The following is a 23,935-nucleotide window of genomic DNA, read 5'->3' on the forward strand; positions in this document are numbered from 1 at the left end:
AACTTCAGCCCCGTAACATCTTTCATTTTATATAATACAAATACAAATGTGACGACTAGCAACAGGCTCTGGGCCCAGCTAGGCTGGTCCTAGTCAATTAATTAGTCCCCAATGAAGATCAATGGCCCTCTTAAAGCTATCCACTCCTTTGCTCATTACCGCCTCTTCCGGTAAGCTATTCCAAGTGCCCAGGACCCTGCTAAAGTAGTAGTTTTTCCTGATTTCCAAGTTAGCCTGAGATTTAAATAGCTTAAAACAATGACCCCTTGTCCTGCTTTCCCCGCAAAAATTTAATCCATTTACATCTTTCATTTTGATAAATTTAAATAACTGAATCATGTCCCCTCTGACTCTCCTTTGCTCCAGGCTATACATGTTAAGCCTATTAAGTCTGGTATCATAATCTAAATCTGAGAGTCCCCTTACTAATTTAGTTACCCTTCTTTGAACCCTTTCCAATATAAAAATATCTTTCTTCAGATAAGGCGACCAAAACTGAACAGCATACTCCAAATGAGGTCTTACTAAACTCCTATATAAAGGCAGAAGAACTTTCTTAGATTTGTTTGAAATAGATCTATTGATGAACCCAAGCATTTTGTTGGCTTTGTTACTAGCAATACTGCACTGTTGACTAAACTTGAAGTCCTGATTTATAAAGATACCCAGATCCATAACATTTTCTGCCTGATTTATGACTGAACCCTGTAAACGATATCTCATACACTTATTTCCATGACCTAAGTGTAGCACTTGACATTTCCCTACATTAACTGCCATACCCCATTTATCTGCCCACTTAGTAATATGATCTAAATCCTCTTGCAGCTGTTTTACTTGTTCTTCATTTTCGACAATCCCCATAACTTTTACATCGTCAGCAAAACAATTCATGCTTCCCGAAATATTTTCATTGATGTCATTCATAAATATAATAAACAAAAGAGGCCCTAAAACTGATCCCTGAGGAACCCCACTTAAAACATCACTCCAATTAGAATGATTTCCTCTCACAACTACTCTTTGCTTCCTACCAGTAAGCCAATTTCTAACCCAAAGTAAAGTTTTTCCTCCTATTCCAATGTCAGCTAACTTGCTGAGAAGAGCAACATGCGGTACCTTGTCAAAAGCTTTTTGAAAATCAATATAAACAACATCCACACATTTTTTGTTATCTAAAACTGAGGTAACCTTGTCGTAGAAATGCAATAAATTAGTAGTACAGGATTTACCTTTCCAGAAACCATGCTGCAAACTAGTCAACAGACCGTTAGTCTCTAAGAATTTCATGATCTTAATTTTGATCAAAGTTTCGAAAATCTTACAAATCACCGAAGTCAAACTCACAGGTCTATAATTCCCAGCAATACCTTTAGACCCCTTCTTGAAGAGTGGCGTTATGTTAGCCAGCTTCCAGTCCTCTGGCACCGTCCCCGAGTTATAAGAAGCATTGAAAATGTTCAAAATAACATCCACTAATTCCTCTGCACATTCAACTAAAATTTTTGGATAAATATTATCTGGTCCCGGAGCTTTAGTTGCTTTAATCTTTTTCAAATGAAATAAAACCTCCTCTCTGGAAAATACAAAATCCTCAAGCTGTATAATAGCTTGTGTCTTGTTAGTGTCAACTGTTGAGATACAGTTATTGTTAAACACACTGGAAAAAAAGTTATTTAGAACATTTGCAATATCCCTATCGTTTTGGATTAAATTTCCATACTCATCAACCAAAGGCCCAATTTGACTGTTTCGAGCTTTCCCAGAATTAGCGTAAGCAAAAAACCTCTTAGGGTTCCCATCAATGTCATCTGCCAGCCTTTGCTCCAATTCCCTTTTCTGAATCCGTACCAAATACTTAAAATTTCGCCTTGCCTTACCATACTGGAGCCTCTCCGCACTCTGACCAGTTTCTTTAAACTTACGAAAAGTGGCTTGCTTATAATTAAGAGCTTCTTTAGTCTCCCTGGAGAACCACATGCGCCAAATTTTGGTACTAACACCTTTTCTCCGAAATGGAACATAGTCCCCAACCGTTTTAGCAAGTTTATCCTTAAATTCCGTCCACTGCTGATCTACGTCGCTATTTTCCAATCCTGACGAAAAAACCTCTTTCAAGCTCTGCCTAAGTGCAACAAAATCAGTGTTTCTGAAATTGGGCACAAACCTAAAATTATCATCTTTGCACACTTCAAATTTAACACGGAACCTAATGCTGTTATGATCACTATCTCCAATATGCGCCCCTACACACAACCCCTGAACAAAACTACCTATGTCACAAAAAACTAGATCCAAAATCGCCTCCTCTCGAGTTCCCTGAATTACAACTTGATCTAAGAAACAGTCACCAATTACTTTTAAAAATTCCTCTTCTTTGCCATTACCAGGATAAAAATTATTCCAATCAATACCCGGAAAATTGAAATCCCCCATTATGATAACGGATCCCTTACTGGACATTTCACTAATAATACGGTACATCTGTTCATCTTGTCCCTGGTTTGAATTAGGTGGCCTATAAATGTTTCCAAAGCGTAGCTTTTTGCCCTTACTACTCATCAACTCCAGCCAAACCATATCAATATCAGTAGGCTTATCAGTTATGACCAATTCATTGCAAATAAAATTGTCTCTAACATAAAATAAAACCCCACCACCTCTTTTACCTACTCTATCCTGTCTGAACAAATTATACCCAGCAATATGTAATAACTCTACATCAGATTCGGTAGCCCATGTCTCTGTAATTCCAATAACATCCAACTTCTCATCCATAACTATGCTTTTCAATTCATCCATCTTGTTCCTAATACTGCGAGCATTGGTATAGAAAACTTTAAGCATGCCTAAGTTGCTTTTATTTAACACCCTGAAATTTCCTAAACTACAATTGTTAACATTACTACTCTTGTTCGTCACTTTATTTCCATTTCTAGCAATACCCAAAAAAATTTCATTCTCTCGATATCTGATGCTTGAACCATGCCCCCCATTCCAACTTAGTTTTTTGACTCCGAAGCCCTTAAAATTAATCCACTAACCATTTTGACCCCTGTAGAGCTCAGATGCAGGCCATCCCTAGCAATCCAATCCCGTTTACAATGACTCCATACATCAATGAACCTGATACTGTGCTTTTCGCAAATTGACTTCAGTAGCAAGTTCATACACCTTGCACGTTGATTTAGCCAGCTCCTATGCACCCCATACCTGGGAAGCAAACCAACCACTTGGACATTCGTCGAAAAGCTGGTTGCTTTATCCAACAGGGATTCCCATTCCCTAGAAAACTCCTCATTTTTACTGTGGCCTACATCATTTGTTCCCACCCACAAAGTAACCATGTCCTCCTTATTCAATACTCCCTTCTTTTCAGCAACCATATTAACGTCTTTTACCCGAGCCCCTGGTAAACAACACCTAGCCACCTTACGCTTTACTCTCCCAACTGTGTTACCCACCTCCCTTACCATAGAGTCCCCCAAAATTACACCCTTAGTTTCCCAATCTAAATCCTCATTTGAAACTTCCCCCTTAATCTCTGGAACATTTATACCCTCTACAACTGGCCTACACCCTAATGCTAACTGGGCTTCCAAAACTAGCATCTTAAGTCTTAAGTCTGAGAGTTCAGCACATTTAGTGCAAATATAATCCTCCTCAAAAACAGACTCATTTTCCCCCTTATACAGGCAGAACATATGACATAAATCACAAGAGGTCCACCTGTCCCCCTTCCCACTCTTTACCTCTTTCATAATGCATATAACACCCATTTCTACTCAGTGAATATGTTCCAAAAGGCAAAACAGAAAGATAAAAATGCAAAAAAAACACAGAATAAATACTAAAAACAGCAGTAAATAAACAGTTGTTACACCCAATAAAGCAAATTTGCTAAGTAGAGCAACATGCGGTACCTTATCGAAAGCTTTTTTAAAATCAATGTAAACAACATCTACAGGCTTCTTATTGTCCAAAGCCATGGTAACTTTGTCATGGAAATGTAATAAATTAGTTGCGCAAGATTTTTACCTTTCCTGAAACCGTACTGAAAACTAGTCAATAGATTATTAGCCTTTAGAAAATTTACTATCTTAATTTTTATCAATGTTTCAAAAATTTTGCAAACCACCGAAGTTAGACTCACAGGTCTATAATTTCCCGCACTCCCTTTAGACCCTTTCTTGAAGAGCGGTGTAATGTTAGCCAGCTTCCAGTCCTCTGGCACTGTCCCCGAGTTATAAGAAGCATTGAAAATATTTACGATTACATCTGCTAATTCCTCCGCACATTCAACTGAAATTTTTGGATAAATATTATCAGGTCCTGGAGCCTTAGTCTCTTTGATTTTTTTCAAATGAAGTAAAACGTCATCCCTGGAAAATACTAAGTCCTCAAGCTGTACTATAGCTTGTGTCTTGTTGGTGTCAACTGTTGAGATACAGTTATCGTTAAAAACACTCAAAAAAAAGTTATTAAGAACATTAGCAATATCACTATCGTCCTAAATTAAAATTCGGTGCTCATCAACCAGTGACCCAATATGACTATTTCAAACTTTCCCCGAATTAGCGTATGCAAAAAACTTCTTGGGATTCCTGTTTATGTTATCTGCTAGTCTTTGCTCCAACTCTCTTATCTGAATCCGTACCAAATACTTAAATTTACGCCTTGCCTTACAATATTGGAGCCTATCTGCACTGTGACCAATTTCTCTAAACCTATGAAAAGCAGCTTGCTTATAATTTAGAGCATCTTTAGTTTCCCTGGAGAACCACATTGGCCAAATTTTAGTGTTGACACCCTTTCTCCTAAAAGAAACATGATCCCCAACCGTTTTCGCTAGCTTTTCCTTAAACTCTGCCCACTGAAGATTCACATCGCTATTGTCCAATCCAGAAGAAAAAACTGCTTTCAAACTCTGCCTAAGTGCCACGAAATCAGTATTTCTGAAATTGGGCACAGACCTAAAATTCTCTACTTTGTGTGTATCAAATTTAACCCCAAACCTAATACTGTTGTGGTCACTGTCTCCACTGTGTTTCCCTACACATAACCCCTGAACAGAACCTTCCATATCACTGAAAACTAGATCCAAAATCACGTCCTGTCGAGTACCCTGAGTTACAATTTGATCTAAAAAAGAGTCACCAATTACTTTCAAAAATTCCTCTTCTCTGCTATTACTATGGTAAAAATTATTCCAATCAATTCCTGGAAAATTAAAATCTCCCATTATAATGACTGACCCCTTGCTTGAAATGTCACTAATAATACTAAACATCTGTTCATCTTGACCCTGGCTTAAATTGGGTGGCCTATGAATGTTCCCTAAACGTAGTTTATTGCCCTTATTGCTCATCAACTCCAGCCAAATCAGATCAATCTCATTAGGTTTATCATCAATTACCAATTCATTGCAAGTTAAAGTGTCTCTGATATAAAATAAAACCCCACCACCTCTTTTACCTACTCTATCTTGTCTAAACAAATTATACCCAGCAATCTATACATATAATAAAATAAGATGTTTGTGTGTGTGTGTGTGTGGCGCGCATCCCGGGAAAACGGTAAGGCCTAGACAGATGAAATTTGGTATACAGGTGTAGTTTTTGCTGAAGTTGTGCACCTCGGGCTTCGATTTTTGATATTTTAATTAGAAAAAAGTTATTTAATGTTTTATGTAATTTTTAGCACTTTTTATCACTTTTAACCTCACAGACCCCGAACCAATCACGCCAGACGAATATTTTTTGCACTATAGTGTAGGAAATTTAATTTCAAATATGATAAATGAAAAAATTTTGAAGATAGAGCAATTTTTGTATTTTTTATAGATTTTTGAAAAAACCTTTATTTTGCATTTTTTTCTGGGTTTTATATTTTTCTAATATCATCCTGCGAGAAGTATCAAAGCCTCATTTCTAAAATTTAAGTTGGTAATAGTAAAAACATTTCGCCCTCTTCAGAAGAAAAAAGTTCTTAAAAATATGCAATAGTTTTTTTTTTTTTTTACAATTTTTTTAATGCTGAACACATCATGTCTTTCCACGCATCAGTCGAAAAAAGCGTTCTTCAATCTTCTATGGCTCTGACGTCACTACTTGGATTTCGATTCGATATTTACGACGGAATCTTAATTGCAAACAATGTTAATTTTTTTTTTTACTATATAGCTTACTTCTAATTTTATGACATGATGACCACGTGTTTTTCCAGCAGCGGATGCTTCTTTTCTTTCCTTTTTTTGTTTTATTTAGGGATTGCATTTATTTCTTTTTTCATTCTCCCCCCCCCCCCCAAGCTGGACCGTTTTGTTGTATCTATATTACGTTACATTTCATAGTTGTTCGCATTTAAGTCACTAAAAACAGCAAGATTTTTTTTTTGTCACTTACTTTACTTTGTTACTTTTGGCACACTACGGGGAATTTTGGAGATAACTTTTTTTTTTTTGCTCTACTTAAATTAAAAAGCTGTTTTTTGAGTGATCTTTGTTTTTATTAGGAAATGAACTGGGAGGTTAAAATAAATAGAGATGGGTAAGAAATTTTAAAGATAGTCGTAAAGGTAGATAGCCGCCGAAGGCGTCAATCTTGGCGTAAAAATGTGAACGGCACCAAAAAAAAGATAGAGATGGATTGATTAATATTGCTGCCAAATTTATTTAAACAGCCGCCAAAGGCGGCAAACTTGAATTAAAATGGTAAATGACAAGTTAGCCAAACAGCCGCCGTATGTGGCTGCTTGCATAGAAAGGTGAATGGCGTAAGAAGGCGAACCAGCTGGTCGCCGCAGGCGGCTAGTAGATAATAAATCATCATCACTTTCGGTAGCCCATGTCTCGGTAACTCCAATAATATCCAACCTCTCGTCTATTGTTATGCTTTTCAATTCTTCCATCTTGTTCCTAATACTACGAGCATTTGTATAAAAAACCTTCCATCTTACCTTTATTTAATGCTGCGTGATTATTTGAATCCCAACTGTTAAAATCTTTTCTCTTACTAGCCACCCTATTTCCATTTCTACTAAAATCCCAATAGTTAGTACCAATTCGAATTCTGCTCCTTAAACTATGCCACCCATTCCAACTTAGTTTTTTGATTCTGAATCCTCTAAAACCAAACCACTAACCATTTTGACCCCTGTAGAGCTCAGATGCAGGCCATCCCTAGCAATCCAATCGCGTTTACATTTACTCCACACATCAATAAACCTGATACTACGCTTAACGCAAATTTCCTTGAGTACCAGGTTCATACACGTAGCCCGTTGGTTGAACCAACTCCTATGCACTCCATATCTGGGAAGCAAACCAACCACTTGGACATTTGCCGAACAGTTGGTTGCTTTGTCCAACAGGGAATCCCATTCCTTAGTAAACTCATTGTTGTTACTATGGCCAACATCGTTAGTTCCCACCCACAAAGTAACTACATCCTCTTTATTAAATACCCCCTTCTTTTCAGCAACCCTATTTACATCTCTTACCCAAGCCCCTGACAAACAACATCTATCCACCTTACATCTAACTCTGCCTATTGAGTTTCCCACCTCACGCACCATTGAATCTCCCAAAATTATATCCTTTGTTTCCCTGTCTGTTGCCTCAGCAACAACTTTCCCTTTTCCCTCTGGAATATTCCCACTATCTAACACACAGCTGATGCCCACCTCCTTTTTACTAACTTCCCCCTTTCCCTCTGGAGTGTTTACCCCATCTATACTCCTACAGCCTAATGCTAACTCACCCTCCAAAGTAAGCATCCTAACTCTGATTTCTGAGAGTTCAACACAGTTAGTGCAAATGAAATCCTTCTCAGACTCATCCTTCCCCTTAAACAAGCAGAACATCTGACATAGGTCACAAGAAATCCACTTGTCCCCTTTACCACTTTTAACCTCCTTCATTGTGCATATAACCCCCATTCTAGCTCAAAATGATACACTTAAAAGTGAACACAAAAATGCAAAATTGAAGAAATAAAACTAATTATTAGAATTAGAAAGCATTGGAAGTAAAAGGTACAAAAATTACAAAATCCTAAGACAAGCAGTAAATTAAAATAAACAAGTTACACACTTAACAGAGCACTCAGGCTTAACAACAAGAAATCAGCACATTTTAGGCTTAGCTACAAAGAATAGAAAAACACTTTAAGAAAGCAAGTAAATCAAAAATAAGACTTAAAAGCACAAAAATACTTAATTATATAATAAAATACAATAAAAATACTGAAATTAAAGCAGTAAAATAAACAATTACAGTAAAAAATCACTTATCTCAGGAGCAGCAAAATATCCCCCCAGCAACACTAGCGCCCTCTATCGGCGAAATGATTGGCTACACTAGTTTCAATAAAGTCACCTCATTGCAAGTTACGTAATACTCAACTAAATAAGGTAATTAGTAAAAGTTAAATATTAGGAAGACAATTACAAAAATGATACTTTGCATACCATTATTTTTTAATGCAATTATTGGTATACATTTAATGTGAATTAATAAACTGAAAGAAAAAAGTTATTCATAAAATTTGTCTTTTGTTATTTTTAGCTGGCCTCACTTTTCACACTTCAACTTCAAAACTTCACACTTCAAAAATCAATCACCCTATTGATTTTTGATGGTTTTCTACAGTTTAAACCAGCTTTTAACTTCAACGAGCCAACCCTGAATAAAATGTTGCTGTTAAATATAGCTTGATACAAACTCAATTACTCTAAAGATTTTAAATATAGAAAGTATGTTTAGAAACTAGTAGTTATTGAATAATAAACCAGTTAGTGTATGCGTTAAGAATCTTGAGTCTGTATTTTTTTAAAGGTATTCAATAAATCCGTTTTTATTCCTGATATATTACTCGAACATAGTGTATTTGCAACACATTGTGAAGAAATTTACAAAAAACATGTGCAGCAGTTACAACCAAAGTTAAAGCAATGCTTAGGATATTTGGGGTTAGTTTTTAAAATTTCATTTGTGATGCATTCTGTTTTTTCTATGACCTCTTTGGTCAGAGATTGAGAAACTATTTTGTGGATTAATAGTTTCAGAAATTTACTCATGTTTTATTTTTTAATTATTTTTTCCATAACATTAGCATCTCTTAGGTCCAGGGTATGAATAGTTTAAAAAGACTTATCTCCTCCTTGTAGAAAAATATAAGGGGTGGCATTCCCCTAAAATTCCGAAATTTCCTAAAAAATGTTTCATTTACTGAAATTGTACTAGAATTTTGTTGGCGTTCCTAAAAAATTGTAAAATTTTACATTGGCCTCCTTAGAAGAGAAGGAGACCCTTAAAAAAGTATTTTATCGCAAAACAAACTTTTCACTACATCTTTAAGGAGGAAACCAATTTAGAAGGCTGAAATATTAGTGTTTTCATGAATATTTTTAACAGGAAGAAAATAATCATTTCTTTAAACTTGGAGAATATTTTATTCATCTTTTGAAGTACACCTTGTAATTATTTTAAGTCACTTCCACAAGAATAAGTGGAGTTAGAAGCTGCTGTTCATTGGTGGTTGCCATCAGAGCTTGTTGCTGGTGGACATTGCTGAAGCTACAATTTTTGTCTGTAATCATTAAAATTTTTCTTTCTCATATACAACATGTTTTCTAAGAATATGAGCCTATTAGTGATCAAAAATGTTGAAAATTACACTCTTTTGAGGTGTTTGATTACAATGTTATGTTTTTCTACCGATTTTTTCACATTTCTTACATTAAAAAAATCTTTTTATTAATAATATCATCAAAGAGTTAGGTTCATATAGAGTATAATTAAACAAAAAATTATTCACACAAATTTTCAGAAGGATTGGTTTATAACTCTTTGAGCTAGAATGCCCACCAGTTGAAACAAGTTGTTTCGAGGAAAACACATTTGAAAGAAAATGCTGTGAAAGTTTTCCACAGTCACTGTAAGTGCTCATAGCATTGGAAGTAATCGGAGTTTTTCACCCAAATTCTGGTAACATATTCTTTAATAGTTTTACTAACGTTCTATGACATTAAAAAGTGCATTTTTTTACCCTTCTAAACTGGTCCCTCCTCCCCCCCCTCCCCGAACTTTTCACAAAATATTTCGTTAAAAATCAGACCCTTCGCAATATTTTTCATTTTAGAGCAGACCTTTCACAAAATTTTTCCTCTGAAAAAATGAATCGTTTAATGTTTGAAATAGATGTTTTTCAACTCTACCTGAAATAAACATCTAATGCAAGTGAAATTTTATGCATTTTAACTTTTTTACTTGCCTATCCTGAATATTTATGAATTTCAAAATGCATTTGCATCTTCTTCTGTAAAAATTGCTCATTTTAATTTGTTCTGTAATTTCACCATTTGGACATTGATTATTTTATTCTTACCACTAGTTGCTGCCTTGTTTGTCAGGGCTAAAATCAGGGAAAGATTATCATAAATCAAACGAGAAATACATTTATTCTATAGCGCTGAATTTTCTTTTTATCTGAGGCCTACATCTTATATTAAGGCGAATCTCACTGACCTGACCATATATATAATTTTTAATTTTCTAAATAACTAGAAGCAATGAAAAGGAAGAAAAATACTAACTAAAAATTGTTGGTGCTGCTAAGATAATTATTTTTATTTGTAACATTGAACACAAGACACACAGGTCAACTTTTGAAACCATAATTTGTGCACCACTGTATTAATTAATAAATGAAAATATCAATGACAAAGAATAAATTTGAAATTGAATCATCCAGAGAAAGAAAAATTTTTCTAGATTTGCAGAATTATTGAAATAGCAAAAATATAAATGAGTTTTAAAAGAATGGAAGGTTTGTTCTAGGGCAATTAAAAGAGGGTACAAAAAACTGTAGAAGGCCGCTGTACACAAGCAGGGTTGGCAAGTTTCTGCCATGGTGGTTAAAACCACTGGTAGAAACCGGTTAAAACCGGCATGGCAAAAACCACTTTCTGCCATATTTGCGGCAGAAACTGACAAAAACTCACAAAATGAAAAATTGATTACTGATACACAACAGAAAATACAGTGGTGGACAAAATTATAGACTCAATTTTTTTTTCTTTTGTTTTAATTACAACATGACTCAGTTTAAATTATTTTCATTGAAGTAAAGATGAATAGTTGAAGAAATAGTTCTAAAATTAGTACATCTTATCAATTAAAATAAAAAATTCATAAAATTAGAAAATTTGCGACTTTAATATTTTATCATTACGTGAAACCTGGACAAAAGTATAAACTCAAGGGTAAAAAATCCAGGATTACGAGAAAGTTTCATTCCAAAATGTTAATTTAACGCCATAGAATGAATAAATGTTGCCATCAGTGATTGCTAAAAATTTTGTTTTTGGAAATTAATGAGAAACATATAAATGCACCGCTGGACAAAATTATAAACTCATTTTTTTTTCTTTTTTTTCAATCATAATTTAACTCAGTTAAAAAACTTTTTGTTCCAGTAAAGATAAATAACTGACTAAATAGTCCTAAATTCAGTATAACTCATAAACTTTATAAAATAAATAATTTAATTAAAACAATCTCAACTTTAATATCTTTATAATACATGAAACCTGGACAAAAGTATCAACTCAAAAGTAAGAAACTCTAAAGTTAGGTAGATTTTCATTCATGTACGTAATTATTTAATATCCAAAAATGAACCAATGCTGAATTACAAAATTACAAACTTACAATACTACATAAACACAATTATAAGCTGACAAAATTTAATTTTTTTTTTTTGAGTTTAATTAAGTTACATTTGCAATTACTTCAGTAAAACAAAAGCATAGATTTAGGAAAATGTAATTTTGCTATTAACATGGATAAAGTGGAAAAAAAAAATCCATATTTGAAATGTTTTAAAAATTAACACTGCATTAAATCTGGCCATTAGTGTAAACTACAAACTTTTAAAAACGAGTTGCCCCCCCCCCCCCTTTTCTGAATTACCTCGAATATGCGGCTGGGCATGTAGGTTCCACAAGAGTTTCTAACAGCTGCAGTGACATAAGGTTCCATGCTGAAAGTATTGCCGTTTTTAATTCCTCTGTGGTTTGGTACTGATGCCGATCATGATAAACTTTGCGAACCGTGGTCCCCCAAAGATTTTCAATCGGATTAAGATCCGGACTACGAGCTGGCCATTTGATAACTTTGATACCCCAGCGCTTGAACCATTCTTTTGTACTTTTTGCTGTGTGTACACTCGCGTTATCTTGCTGAAATAACCAGTTACCTCCAGGAATTAGATAAGCAAAAGGTAAGAGATGATCTTCCAGTATTAATTGGTAATCTTCAGCGTTCTATCTTCCATTTAGAAATGCCAATCCTGCTTTATCATGCTGAGAGAGTTATTTATCTTTACTGGAACAAAAATTTTTTAACTGAGTTAAATTATGATTGAAAAAATGAAAAAAAAAATGAGTTTATAATTTTGTCCAGCGGTGCATTTATATGTTTCTCATAAATTTCCAAAAACAAAACTTTTAGCAATCACTGGTGACAGCATTTATTCATTCTATGGCGTAAAATTAACATTTTTGATGGAAACTTTCTCGTAATCCTGGATTTTTTACCTTTAAGTTTATACTTTTGTCCAGATTTCATGTAGTGATAAAATATTAAATTTGCAAATTTTCTAATTTTATGAATTTTTTAATTTAATTGATAAGATGTACTGATTTTAGAACTATTTCTTCAACTATTCATCTTTACTTCAATGAAAATAATTTAAACTGAGTCATGTTGTAATTAAAACAAAATAAAAAGAATTTGAGTCTATAATTTTGTCCACCACTGTACATGGAAAAAATAATTAATTGTTAACCAAAGCACTGTAATTTTATTACAAAATTATCATAATTCAAAATCAAATATTACATTGTTGGGACTCTGCAATTGCCTCTTCGAAAAGGTGGTTTCAAAAATCTAAACAGGTTCTCAATTTAATATGCACAAATGAGAAACTGAAATAGAAGAGCTGGCAGACAATGCATCAAGGAGCAAGCAATGCTCGTGAAATTTTCATCTATTATATAACTGGTCCCCCATGTAGTAACTGGAGTTGTGGTTAAAATTTGACTAGAAAAATAAATTTTGAGAAATGGGGCCAATTTGTTTTGCAAAGCTGTGACATTAGGTACGAAATTCTAGGCAAGTAAAATTCTGGGCCTTTCTTCTTGAAGCACGTAACACGATAATTTCAATCACAATCAATTTAGAGGAAGCATAGAAGTGAGCAAATTACAATCAGTAATCCCCGTTTAATTCTGTATGTCACTCCACTTTCCTAAACATCCCTGTTTGATTTTTTATCCTTTGTTAAATCAATCCATAGTACGAGCCTCTGCAATTGAAAAGTTCTCTTTCTGAACTAAATCAAGGGCACTAGCATTGGATTTTATTTTTCAAAATGATGAAATGATGTTTAATTTTTTAGTTTACTTAAACAAATATCATTTACTTATTACTTGATTTATTAAAGACACTTTTAAGTTCTTGCCAGTTTCTGCCGGTTTTTACCGGTTATAACCACTTTCTGCCACTGGCACGGCAAAAACTAGTTTCTGCCGGCAGAAAGCCAACCCTGTATACAAGACATTATAAAAATGACTTAGCACAGAATTTAATATCTGTAAGGTAAGATATAAGGGAAGAAACTTGCAGAATGGGCAATATTCGTGTCGTTATTTCTGATAGGGGAATTGTCAAAGAAATTTTTGTTTTTGTCTTGGAGGATACATGTAACATGAGAGAATGCCAGGCCGATGTCAACAAAGGCACTTCCAGCAGATAGACGATTTTACTAGGGGTATGGTGATCGGACTGAGAAGGGGAGTTTGATCCGTACGTCAAATCACAGCTGATATCCACATGGATGCGAGCATGGTGCATCGGCTGTGCCGAAGATGGTTGGAACAACGAAATGTGGTAAGATTGAGGAGTGCAGGGGCAGCCAGAGTGACGTCGGAACGCGTAGATCGACGCATCACCGACAAGCTGTAGCAGACCCACAAGTCACTTGTTCCTCGATTCTGCAGCAGGTGTAAGATACCCTGAATGTTCCTGTGTCAACCAGAACAATTTCCCGTCGTTTGGTCGCACGTGGTCTGAAATCACGGCGTCTGCTAAGAAGACTGCCATTGACCCCACAACATAGACAGCAACGATTAGTATGGTGCCGGACTAGAGCAACGTGGATGACAGAGTGGCAAAATGTCGTGTTCTCAGATGAATCCTGCTTCTGTTTATCCAGTAATAGTCCGCATACGTGTGTGACGTCGACGTGGAGACATATCTAATCCGGCAGTAACTGTGAAGCTTCCCACCGCAGGACAGGGTGGCATAATGGTTTGGGGCGCAATTGCGTACAATTCCATATCACCTCTAGTTTGTATTCAGGGCACTATGACAGCCCAACAATACTTGGATAATGTGCTGCAGCCGGTGGCAATCCCTTACCTTCAAGGGCTACCTAATGCAATTTTTCAGCAGGATAACGACCTTCCCTGGTCACCATACTCTTCTGACCTGTCACCAATCGAACATGTGTGGGATGTGATTGGACGCAGTTTGCAGACTCTGTTCCTGCCACGTTCAGAAGATGAACTGTGGCAAATGGTTGAAAGGGAATGGTGAGCCATCCCTCTGGACACCATCCGCACCCTTATTGACTCTATGCCTAGACGTGTTTCTTCGTGTATCGCTGTCCGCGGTGGTCCTACATCCTACTAAGCCGACGCCGTTCTCGCTTTGTATTCTGCCTATCAATTTGAAATTAAGATCATTTGTTATTCCTTGCTCTCTCTGTGTTTTTTCCAAGTATCTTCACTTTCGGACCACTCCTTCTTGGTGTTGCATTTTCAATGTTGAGCAGTGTGTGTGTGTGTATATATATATACAGTAAAACCCCTCCTAACTGACACCCCTCAAAGGGGGACATCCCTCTAATGCGGACAATTTTTAATTCCCCAGTTCCAATGCAAATAACATTTAACTTCTGTCCTGCGGACACCTCTTTATTGCGGACAAAAAAATTTGTCCCATTAGTGTCCGCATTAGAGGGATTTTACTGTATATATATCTATATGTCATATATAGTTATATAATATTTGTGTGTGTACTTTTGTTCAATGTTTTTAAAGTCTTCAAATTTGGACTGGATTTGTGGGAGGACAGTTAAATTTTTATCAAACATGCGTTATTTTTCCCTCAATGACTAGCAGGTCTTAGCAAATAAATTAATTAATTAAATAAAGTAAAAACAAAATGACTCATCATAAAGTTTTCTGTACATATTGGTGCTGCTTGGCTGTTTGTTTCTGAGCTTTTTATTATGTTGCTTTCTGATTATCATTAATGTAAAGCTTCTATTTTTGTTATATCGAGTTAAGTTAAAACTTTCATAGTTATTTATTTCATCCTTATTTTATTATGGGAAGAAAATATTGAAAATTCGTTTTTATACAATATTTTTGAAGTGTCTTAAAAATCTTTTATGATGATATTTCTGAAGGAAAGTTTAGATTATACATGAAAAAAACACACATTAAGAAGTGCATAAATATATGGGTTCATAGACCACAGTGAAAGATCAAAATTGAGCTGTATGTGAAATATTACATTGTTCATAAGTGCATTTAGTTTTGTGTTATAAATTAGGCTTTCTTTCTTCAGCAAAACTTTAAAAAAAGAGAAAAAAAAATCTTCTAAAAATGACTACATTGCTAACATTCAACTGCATTGTAAAATTCTTGCAGAACTTTCATTTTGTAATATAGGATTTATGACATTAAATATAGAATCTTGCATGTAAAAATCTTTATCTTAAATGCATTTCTTTTTTTCAGCTTCTTCAGCCCCTACACAGTCCACTGGGCGGGCAAGATCTGATCCTACTCATCAACATCCATATGGACAATTGCAACACAGTTATACTCAAACTGGAACTTATAGTGTGCAATTTGGTGCTTATCCAGTATCAACTGTAGCCTTGTCAGCTATGGAATGTGAAAGTCCAATTACAAGTATTGCTGGTGCTGGTATATTTCGATCCTCTCAGAAGGTACATGCTTGGAGTTCATTAGGAGTTGTATCTGCTTCCACAACTATTTCACCTAGCATACCAAATGCTGCCGGAACTATTACTGTTGGACAGCATAATCATTCTAGTGCTCCAGCCAGCCGTGCTGGGTATTCTCATCTTCATAGCCACAATCATTCCTATCGAAGGCACCTTCATCCAACGCAGTCAACTGCTCCCAGTCATGCAAATGTACCTTCATCTCATGTTTTAGGGGCTGTTGGTTTTGATCCCCTCCAGTCTTTCCAGCCATCTTTAACATTTAGTGTTGTACCTAGCAGTCGAAGCCAAGCATGTTCTTCCTTGTCAGTTGCGTCTTCCCAGCTAATGCCAATGGACATAAATTCAAGCAATAACCTTTTCGCATCTATAGATTGTACGCAAACGTCAATTAATATGCAGCTTGGTGGCTATCAGCCCGTACTTTATACTGGAACAGTTTATAGTGGACAGACTACAGTTCCCTCATATCTTGGCACAAACTTTTCACAACTTGACCTGCATTCGTCAGCAACTCCCACCTCGCAGCCTTCCACTGTCATATTGCCCGATATGGTGTCACAAAAGCAGTCAGCCGATAGAGACGAATCCCCTATGGTGGGTGTATGTGTAGAGTAGAGTCCTGTTGCCAGCCATTGATTAAAACAAAAAAAATCACTTGTAGTATGTTAGGTTTGTGACAAATTGCTGCTCTGTTGCCATTTATATCTTTCATGCCTTAACATGCATGGTATGCAGAAACACTTAAACTTCTTCAGACACGTATTTATTAAAAAATCTCTAATTACGATTTGCTAAGTATATTTTTAAAATTTACTTCGGGAAAAGTCTTGTGTGACTTGGCAACGGGGCAGTAAGTTTAATTTGCATGAGTGAAGGAACTTTGAGGTTGAGTAGTAACTCGCTGGGCCATTTTTGTACATAACATTGCAATATAATTTATTGCCTGGACCGGTGGGAACATTAATACAGTGAAAATTTTACTGTGCTGTATTCTTGCAATTGTCATGAAATAGGCATGACAAGCATTTTTGGTGATAATTTTCTTCCAATTAACTTCTGTTAAAGATTAAGAAGTTAATTTAATCATGCTAATTTGTGATGTATCATGCATATATGTGTGTGCACAGTAAATTATTATTTTAGGGCAAACAGTTGTCTTTTAAGTTTCTCGCAATGCAATATTGTAAAATTTTCTGACCATTCCCCACAGATATAGAACATACAGTAGTTTTGTCATCAAAGCCTATTTTTGCGACTTCTCTCATTACTTTAGAGTTGTACATGAAAAAGACAAAATTCAGTATTTTTAACTTGTTGACTACCAACTGCAAAATATTAATAATTAAAGGGTTTGCAGCAACAAAGAGTTAACTCCATTTTTTGATTGTTGGGAAATCTGGAGTTAACTGCATGTTGCCTCAAGCAAATGAAGCAGCTAACTCATTCTAGCGAATAACTTGAGCACTATCAGCTGGAGATAACTCCTTGTTGAACCAAACGACCAAAAAATGGAGTTAACTCTTTGTTGCTGCAAACCCTTCAATTGATATATTGGCTGATAGGGCTCGTAGTTGCTGAACTTCCATTTGCATATAGATTTGTATATATTAGTTTTTGTTTATTGTTGTTATATATTAGTTTTAGATATAGAGATATTTGACTTCTGGGAAAGTCACAAGAAATCAAAGCTGGCTTATAGACACAAGTTCATTTTTTTAAAGCTTTTATTGTTTTTTTTAAAAATTATTTTCCATTATTTAGTAATAATTTTTATGCAAGTTTTTCATTTAGGCAATAAGATTTTTTAAACAGTATTATGGGATTAAATTATGAACCAAATTCTAGGATCCAAAAACTAAGTAGCATTGACAGTCAATGTGTTGAGAGAAACCTTTTTCTTTTTTTTTTGCTATTGTGTATTAACACACATACACATAACAAACAAACACAGACACACATAAACAAGTATAACAACAGTGCAAAAAGTATAATATGCATGTAGGCCATCTTATTAATGAGCAAGTGTAGATGTTTGTAGTGCATAAGCCTCTTTGGAAAATTTAGATTTTTTTTTTTAAAGTGTGGTTGTGTACAAAAGAAGTTTGAAAGATATTAGAGTAAATGTGTTGAGCAACATATTAACCAGTTTGTTTTTCCTCCTATCTGATGCAAATAAATTACATGTGCGTAATATCTTGACATCAGACTGCAGTATGTGTTAGGAATGAAAATGCAATTTTACTCTCACCCAAGTATAACGAGGTGGAGAAAAAAAGGATTGAAGTTTCCAGAAGTAATTTGAAATTTCAAGTAAGCTCCCCTACCCCCAAATTAATATATATATACAGTTGTACCTCCATATATCAAAGTAGCAAATTCCTGGAAAAAATTCGATATATAGAACTTTCGATATATAGAAACAATTTTATTTTATCTTAGTCCTAAAACACTAAAATTAAAGCTAATTTTTGAGTATAAAACCCAATTTCTAATTTATACGAGCATCAGATTAAATGAAAGTTGAAAATTAAAAAACTAACAGAAATTACATTTTTTTGCCGTCATACATCTTTATACTTGATTCGCAACATTAGGGGTGTTTCGTTTTGACAGTGTAATTGAAAGAAAAGTAAAAAATCAATCTACTTAACTTGAATGATTTTTACTGAAGCTAAAAAGACTAGGAATGATAATCAACAGACAAAAAGGATAACTTGAAACTGATTTTAGTGTTACTGGTTACAACTTAGATTTGAAATAAACTTGAGGGAATTTAACAACTCCAGAACAGAACAACGACCTACCTACACAGCCCTCAACACCAGATTCCTTATGAGTTTCGTAGCAAACTTTAGTAAACATAATTTTCTCCCCTAATTTTCATTTTTCGTGAGACAAACAGTCTGAAGTGGGAAAAAATCTAAGAATGTCTCCAAAAAAATTTCGATATATAGAAGCAATTTTTCTATGTAATGAACATAGAAATTGCTTGGATTTGGAAAATTTGCCATTTATCCATAGGGTTGTTACTTTGTACTTAGTCTAACCTGCTGATATTGATCCCCCCTCCTCACCTTATTATTAGTGATAGATAGGCTAGGAAAAATTGATAATTTTAAATTAATAGGTATTTTTATATAATTTATAGATGTTTTCCTATTTTTCAGAATCCAAGTAATCTTATTATTTAAGGTTTTTATGTTTCAGATTAATTGTTAAATGAATATTTCAACTCCCGATAGATAAGGTACAAGAGCCAAAACGAAGCTTGGTCAATACAAAAAGTTAGAACTATAGTTCCTATTTATATATACATAGGGATTTTAGTGAAGATAACTATAACAGGTAGCAGCAGGTGCTGTTCTCTGCCTTTTATCATGAAGCCTTAGAATTACCCTGAATCACGACACTATGCAGGAGAAGCAGGCAAGTACTTCCCATTAGGGAATTAAGGTCAGCTTGCCTAGTGAAATGCAGGGATTCTAACTTTGGATCACATGGAAACAAGCTAATACTACACCAGTTGTAGACCTTTGACCACTCACTATGTCAGTTTTTACTTGTACAAGGTATGTGCATAAATCTCTTTGCTCCTTATGTGCATTCATCTTTCACATATTTTGCTTCAAATTCTGAATTTCTGATGTATGATATTTATTTTTATATTTATTTACGCATCCTAAAAAAAATATCCCGGTGCTTTTATGCAACTACCTGAAACCTGAATAGGTGGCAACTCTACTTACAGCTACATTTGTATGGTTGTAGACTTGTTCTTTGTAAATATTGTTTCAATGAAGATTTTAATGAGTTAGTAAATCAAAAATTGATTTTTAAAACATCAGTTATTAAATGTTATTACTCTTACAAATTTCTTTTTATCTACAAAGCTTGAAGCAAAACTTACAAAAAAGTGTTTTTCAAAAGCAAGATCTCTAATTTTGTAGAACATATTTATATCTTTTATCATAAGTTGAGAAGGTGGGTATTTTAAAATTACTATAATTTATTAATGCTTAAGGTACACTTAATAAGGTACATCTTAGCATAAATTCAAATAATTATGTAATGAGAACTCAAACTAACTGATAAAATAATATTTAAATTGACCAAAATTGATCTGAAATATGCAAAAAAAAAAAAAAAAAGTTTCAAATAAGCAAATTTTCTGCATTGTTAAGTGTTTTAAAATGCAAGTTCATAACAAAAAAAAAGTTATTAGTAATCAAGCTACAAAAAATACAAAAAGAAAACTATTTATATAAGAATAGATACAACAATTTTTTAAAAAATGTCATTGCAGAAATGACCCTTTATGATAATCACTATTAAAAAGATGAACCAATCTCATTAGAAAATTATACTTTTCTGATCTAATGTTCATTCATTACTTGTTGTTTTGCTTTTTCAAAATGTCCATTTGCAATTTCCCTGCCTGATATTGAAAAAGATTATGCAGAATATCAAGGTTGTACTTCATGACATATTGATTTGCTCAACTCAAGCATCTCTGATAATGGATCAGCTCCTAAAAGCAAGAATACATTTTCCCATCATTGTTCTTCATCCTATCATTATTATACATTTTCCCATCATGATAACATTTGTTTTTTCTTTCTAGAATATATTTTTTTAGCAGAAAAACATGAATACCATGAGCAAGTAGATGCAAAAGATGACAAAAATGTTCTTGTGCATGTTTGTTAAGTTTATAAAGAAAAATATTCTCCATACTTGCTTTTCAGTAGTCTATAACAAAAATTTTGTAATGATTTCTGCAATTATTACTTTGAAACAATTGCAGGAGTCTTGATAACGGTCTCTTTCTAAGTCGATAAAAGGTTTCCGGTTCTTTCTATCTATCCATTTTTATCAACTTAGTGTGCTTCAACATATATAGACAAACACACACACTCGATCATACTTAAGCATAGCTTTTTCTTTTTCCATGTGGTGTTTTGAAATCATGGGTGTATTGTAAAATTTTGTGTACAAATGCTTTAAATGCTGTAAATATATATATGCACACACATATATGTATATATGGATGCAAACTGCAATCTTCACTTCTTAATCTTTTCTTACCTCCCTGAAGATTCAAAATGATTTTTATTCGGTCATGAAGAGTTGGAATGTGTTCATCAACATTGAATTTAGGGACGTTATTTATCTTTGAAGATTTCATGTCATAACTTCATTTGCTGTTGTCCAGTATTTGAAATTTCAGGGAGGTAGATATGTTGGTTTTGTCCATCATGATGTTTTTCTGAGGAATGAATGGTTAGATAATGGTCACAATGATGTTCCTAGAATTTCTTCCTTACCCCTTTACACAGAGAATTATTTTTCAGCACTTATTTAATGTTTATTTATTCATCAAAGTAAATGTTTCTTGAAGTAACTTAAATGTCATCTGCTTTAGGTAACTCTTTCTTACCTATTTGCAATGATTTTACCGTTTTAGAAATTTATTTGTATGTCTGTTTGTAAAAAACAGCTGATTTGCATTTTAATTCATTTTTTTTTCTTTGCTTTAAAGAATACAAATCTAGCCGTATTAACATTTTATCTGTATGATTATAATTTATGTGCAAGTGGAATGAATGAGATTTGACATATAAGTAAGTTGGGATTTTCAAAGCATGTTACTCTTGCTGTTTTAATCGTTCATAATACTGTGAAGGTTGCCCCAGGTACTTATGACATTTTGCTCAAGCTAAACTCTCTTCAACATGTTATATCAACTATTTATTACATTTCATTGCTATACAATTTTTACACTTATTTAAAAATTCTTATTCTAAGGGAAGAATTCTGTTTGTATAGAAAACGTTGATAGAATTTTAGTTCTGTAAATTTCCATTTTGCATTTAATAATGCAATTAAGAAATTTTTTTATTATGCTGTTTGTGTAAATTATTGTTGAACATCATTCTTTATACAGACCATCTTTTCAAGATTGTTTTTTATGCTTTTATCATGATTATTTTTAACTGAAGTCAGACTTCTGAGTCATTTATTTTTTAATTTGAATCAAAAACTCAATATTAATGGAATTTTTTGTTTCATTAATGTTAACAATATTGCATATGCTTTTTTAAAACTATTCTTTTATGTTAACATTATTTGATATTAGAAAGAATCATTATGAGTCAAATACTAATATTGAGACATTTCTATTCCACTGTTGGTATTAATTCATAATATTATCTTGCAGTCAAGAGTTATATTTAGTTTTACTGAAAATTTGTTTTTTTTTTTTTTTTTTTTTTTTTGAAATTGTGTGGAAGTATTAAGTTATATTCAGTGACACCACTCACTCATGATGATGATGAGCAACTCACTCATCAGAGAATTTTTTTGTTTTAGATTGGTAGATTGGAACATGATTCTTTCACTTACTTTTGCTGTTAATTGATGAAAGAGGGATGAAAAAAAAAATCATTGTGTCATTTGGCAGAGATTTGGTGCAATGTATTCCTTCCTATCCATAATGGTTAAAAAGACTTTCTAAAGTTATAAATTAACATACACACACCCACACACACAAGATTAAAAAATAAAAAACCCTTTATAACCAGCTTTTTATTTATTTATTTACTTATTTTTTATGTTGAAAATTTTATAATTTTGTTTTGCATTTTTCTTGGAACTTTTTTGCCTCATCATTCCTTTATTATTTTTAAATAATTAGCAAACTCTACTCATATAAACAAGTTGTGTGTTTTTATTTTTTAAGCATTAAATATATTGAAATAGTTCAAGATGTCAACAATCCTAAAAGATTATTTAACATTGCAGATATAAAGTGAAAAGCATATTCCCTCCTAAAAAGATATTAAGAGTTGAAGTTTTAGAGACTTCATTATATATTGCTCTGTAATGCAATTACTGATCTCTCCTTCCTGAAAAAATCATGTGCACTCTTTAATTTCTGTATATTATGTATAGATATATAATATATTGAATTATATATATATATATATATATATATATATATATGTATACATACATACATACAGTCGATTCGCGATAACTCAAATTTAAAGGGACAGATGAAAAACTTCGACTTATCAGAAGTTAGACTAATCGCAAGTTTTGGTTTTCGACATTTCAGTATTAAAAACCGTCGAATATTTTAATTAATATGTACATATAACAGACAAAATTACAGAAAATGAAAGTTTTTAAGCAAAATATGCACAGTTTAATCAAAAATACTGAAAGAAAAAATCAATTGATTTCGATACTGCTGGAACCACTTGAATAGAGCTGATTCTACTTCAGAAAAGGTGCACATCTTCATTCGTTTCAAATTCGGATTCATGAATTCTACCTCTTTAGAAGTCTCTATTTTTCTTTTAATAGCATTGATAGAGTACTTGCTTAAACATTTTTAATAGTAAAGAAAACTGACTCCGTCTCTCAGGAACCTATCAGTAAATGATCGAACTAAAGAATGAAGGGGAGCGCATCTTAACTTAGGTCAGCCTTTGAATAAAGGTACAATCAGTTGACTTGACAATTTGGCAGCTTAAAATCAAATTTGTAGTCGAGCAACTCGTTTAAGTGTAAACATTACAGTACAGCTAAAGAAAACAAGCTAACTCATTTCCACACATGTAACTCCTTTATCACACATTGGCTCAACAGGTGCTCTTCGCTCATAAAAACTTGTTTTTCTTTTTCTTTTTTTTCTTTTTTTTTTGTTCCTTCGAAATAAATTTCGAGTCATCTTGGAAAAACCTTCGAGTTAAAGTAAGTTAACTTCGAGATATTGCGAATTGACTGTATATATATATATATATATATATATATATATATAT

General features: G+C 33.6%; 1 protein-coding gene across 1 annotated transcript in view; it reads left to right on the plus strand.

Annotated features, from left to right (window-relative positions):
• Nucleotides 1-16,745, plus strand: part of LOC129218723 (dual specificity tyrosine-phosphorylation-regulated kinase 1B-like) — a 59,418-nt gene extending 42,673 nt beyond the window's left edge. The window contains 1 exon segment of the mRNA XM_054853046.1: nucleotides 15,874-16,745. Coding sequence (XP_054709021.1) covers nucleotides 15,874-16,745 — 872 coding nt within the window.
• Nucleotides 16,746-23,935: the final 7,190 nt, after the last annotated feature.

Source organism: Uloborus diversus, chromosome 3, assembly GCF_026930045.1.
Source record: "Uloborus diversus isolate 005 chromosome 3, Udiv.v.3.1, whole genome shotgun sequence".
NCBI lineage: Eukaryota > Metazoa > Arthropoda > Arachnida > Araneae > Uloboridae > Uloborus > Uloborus diversus.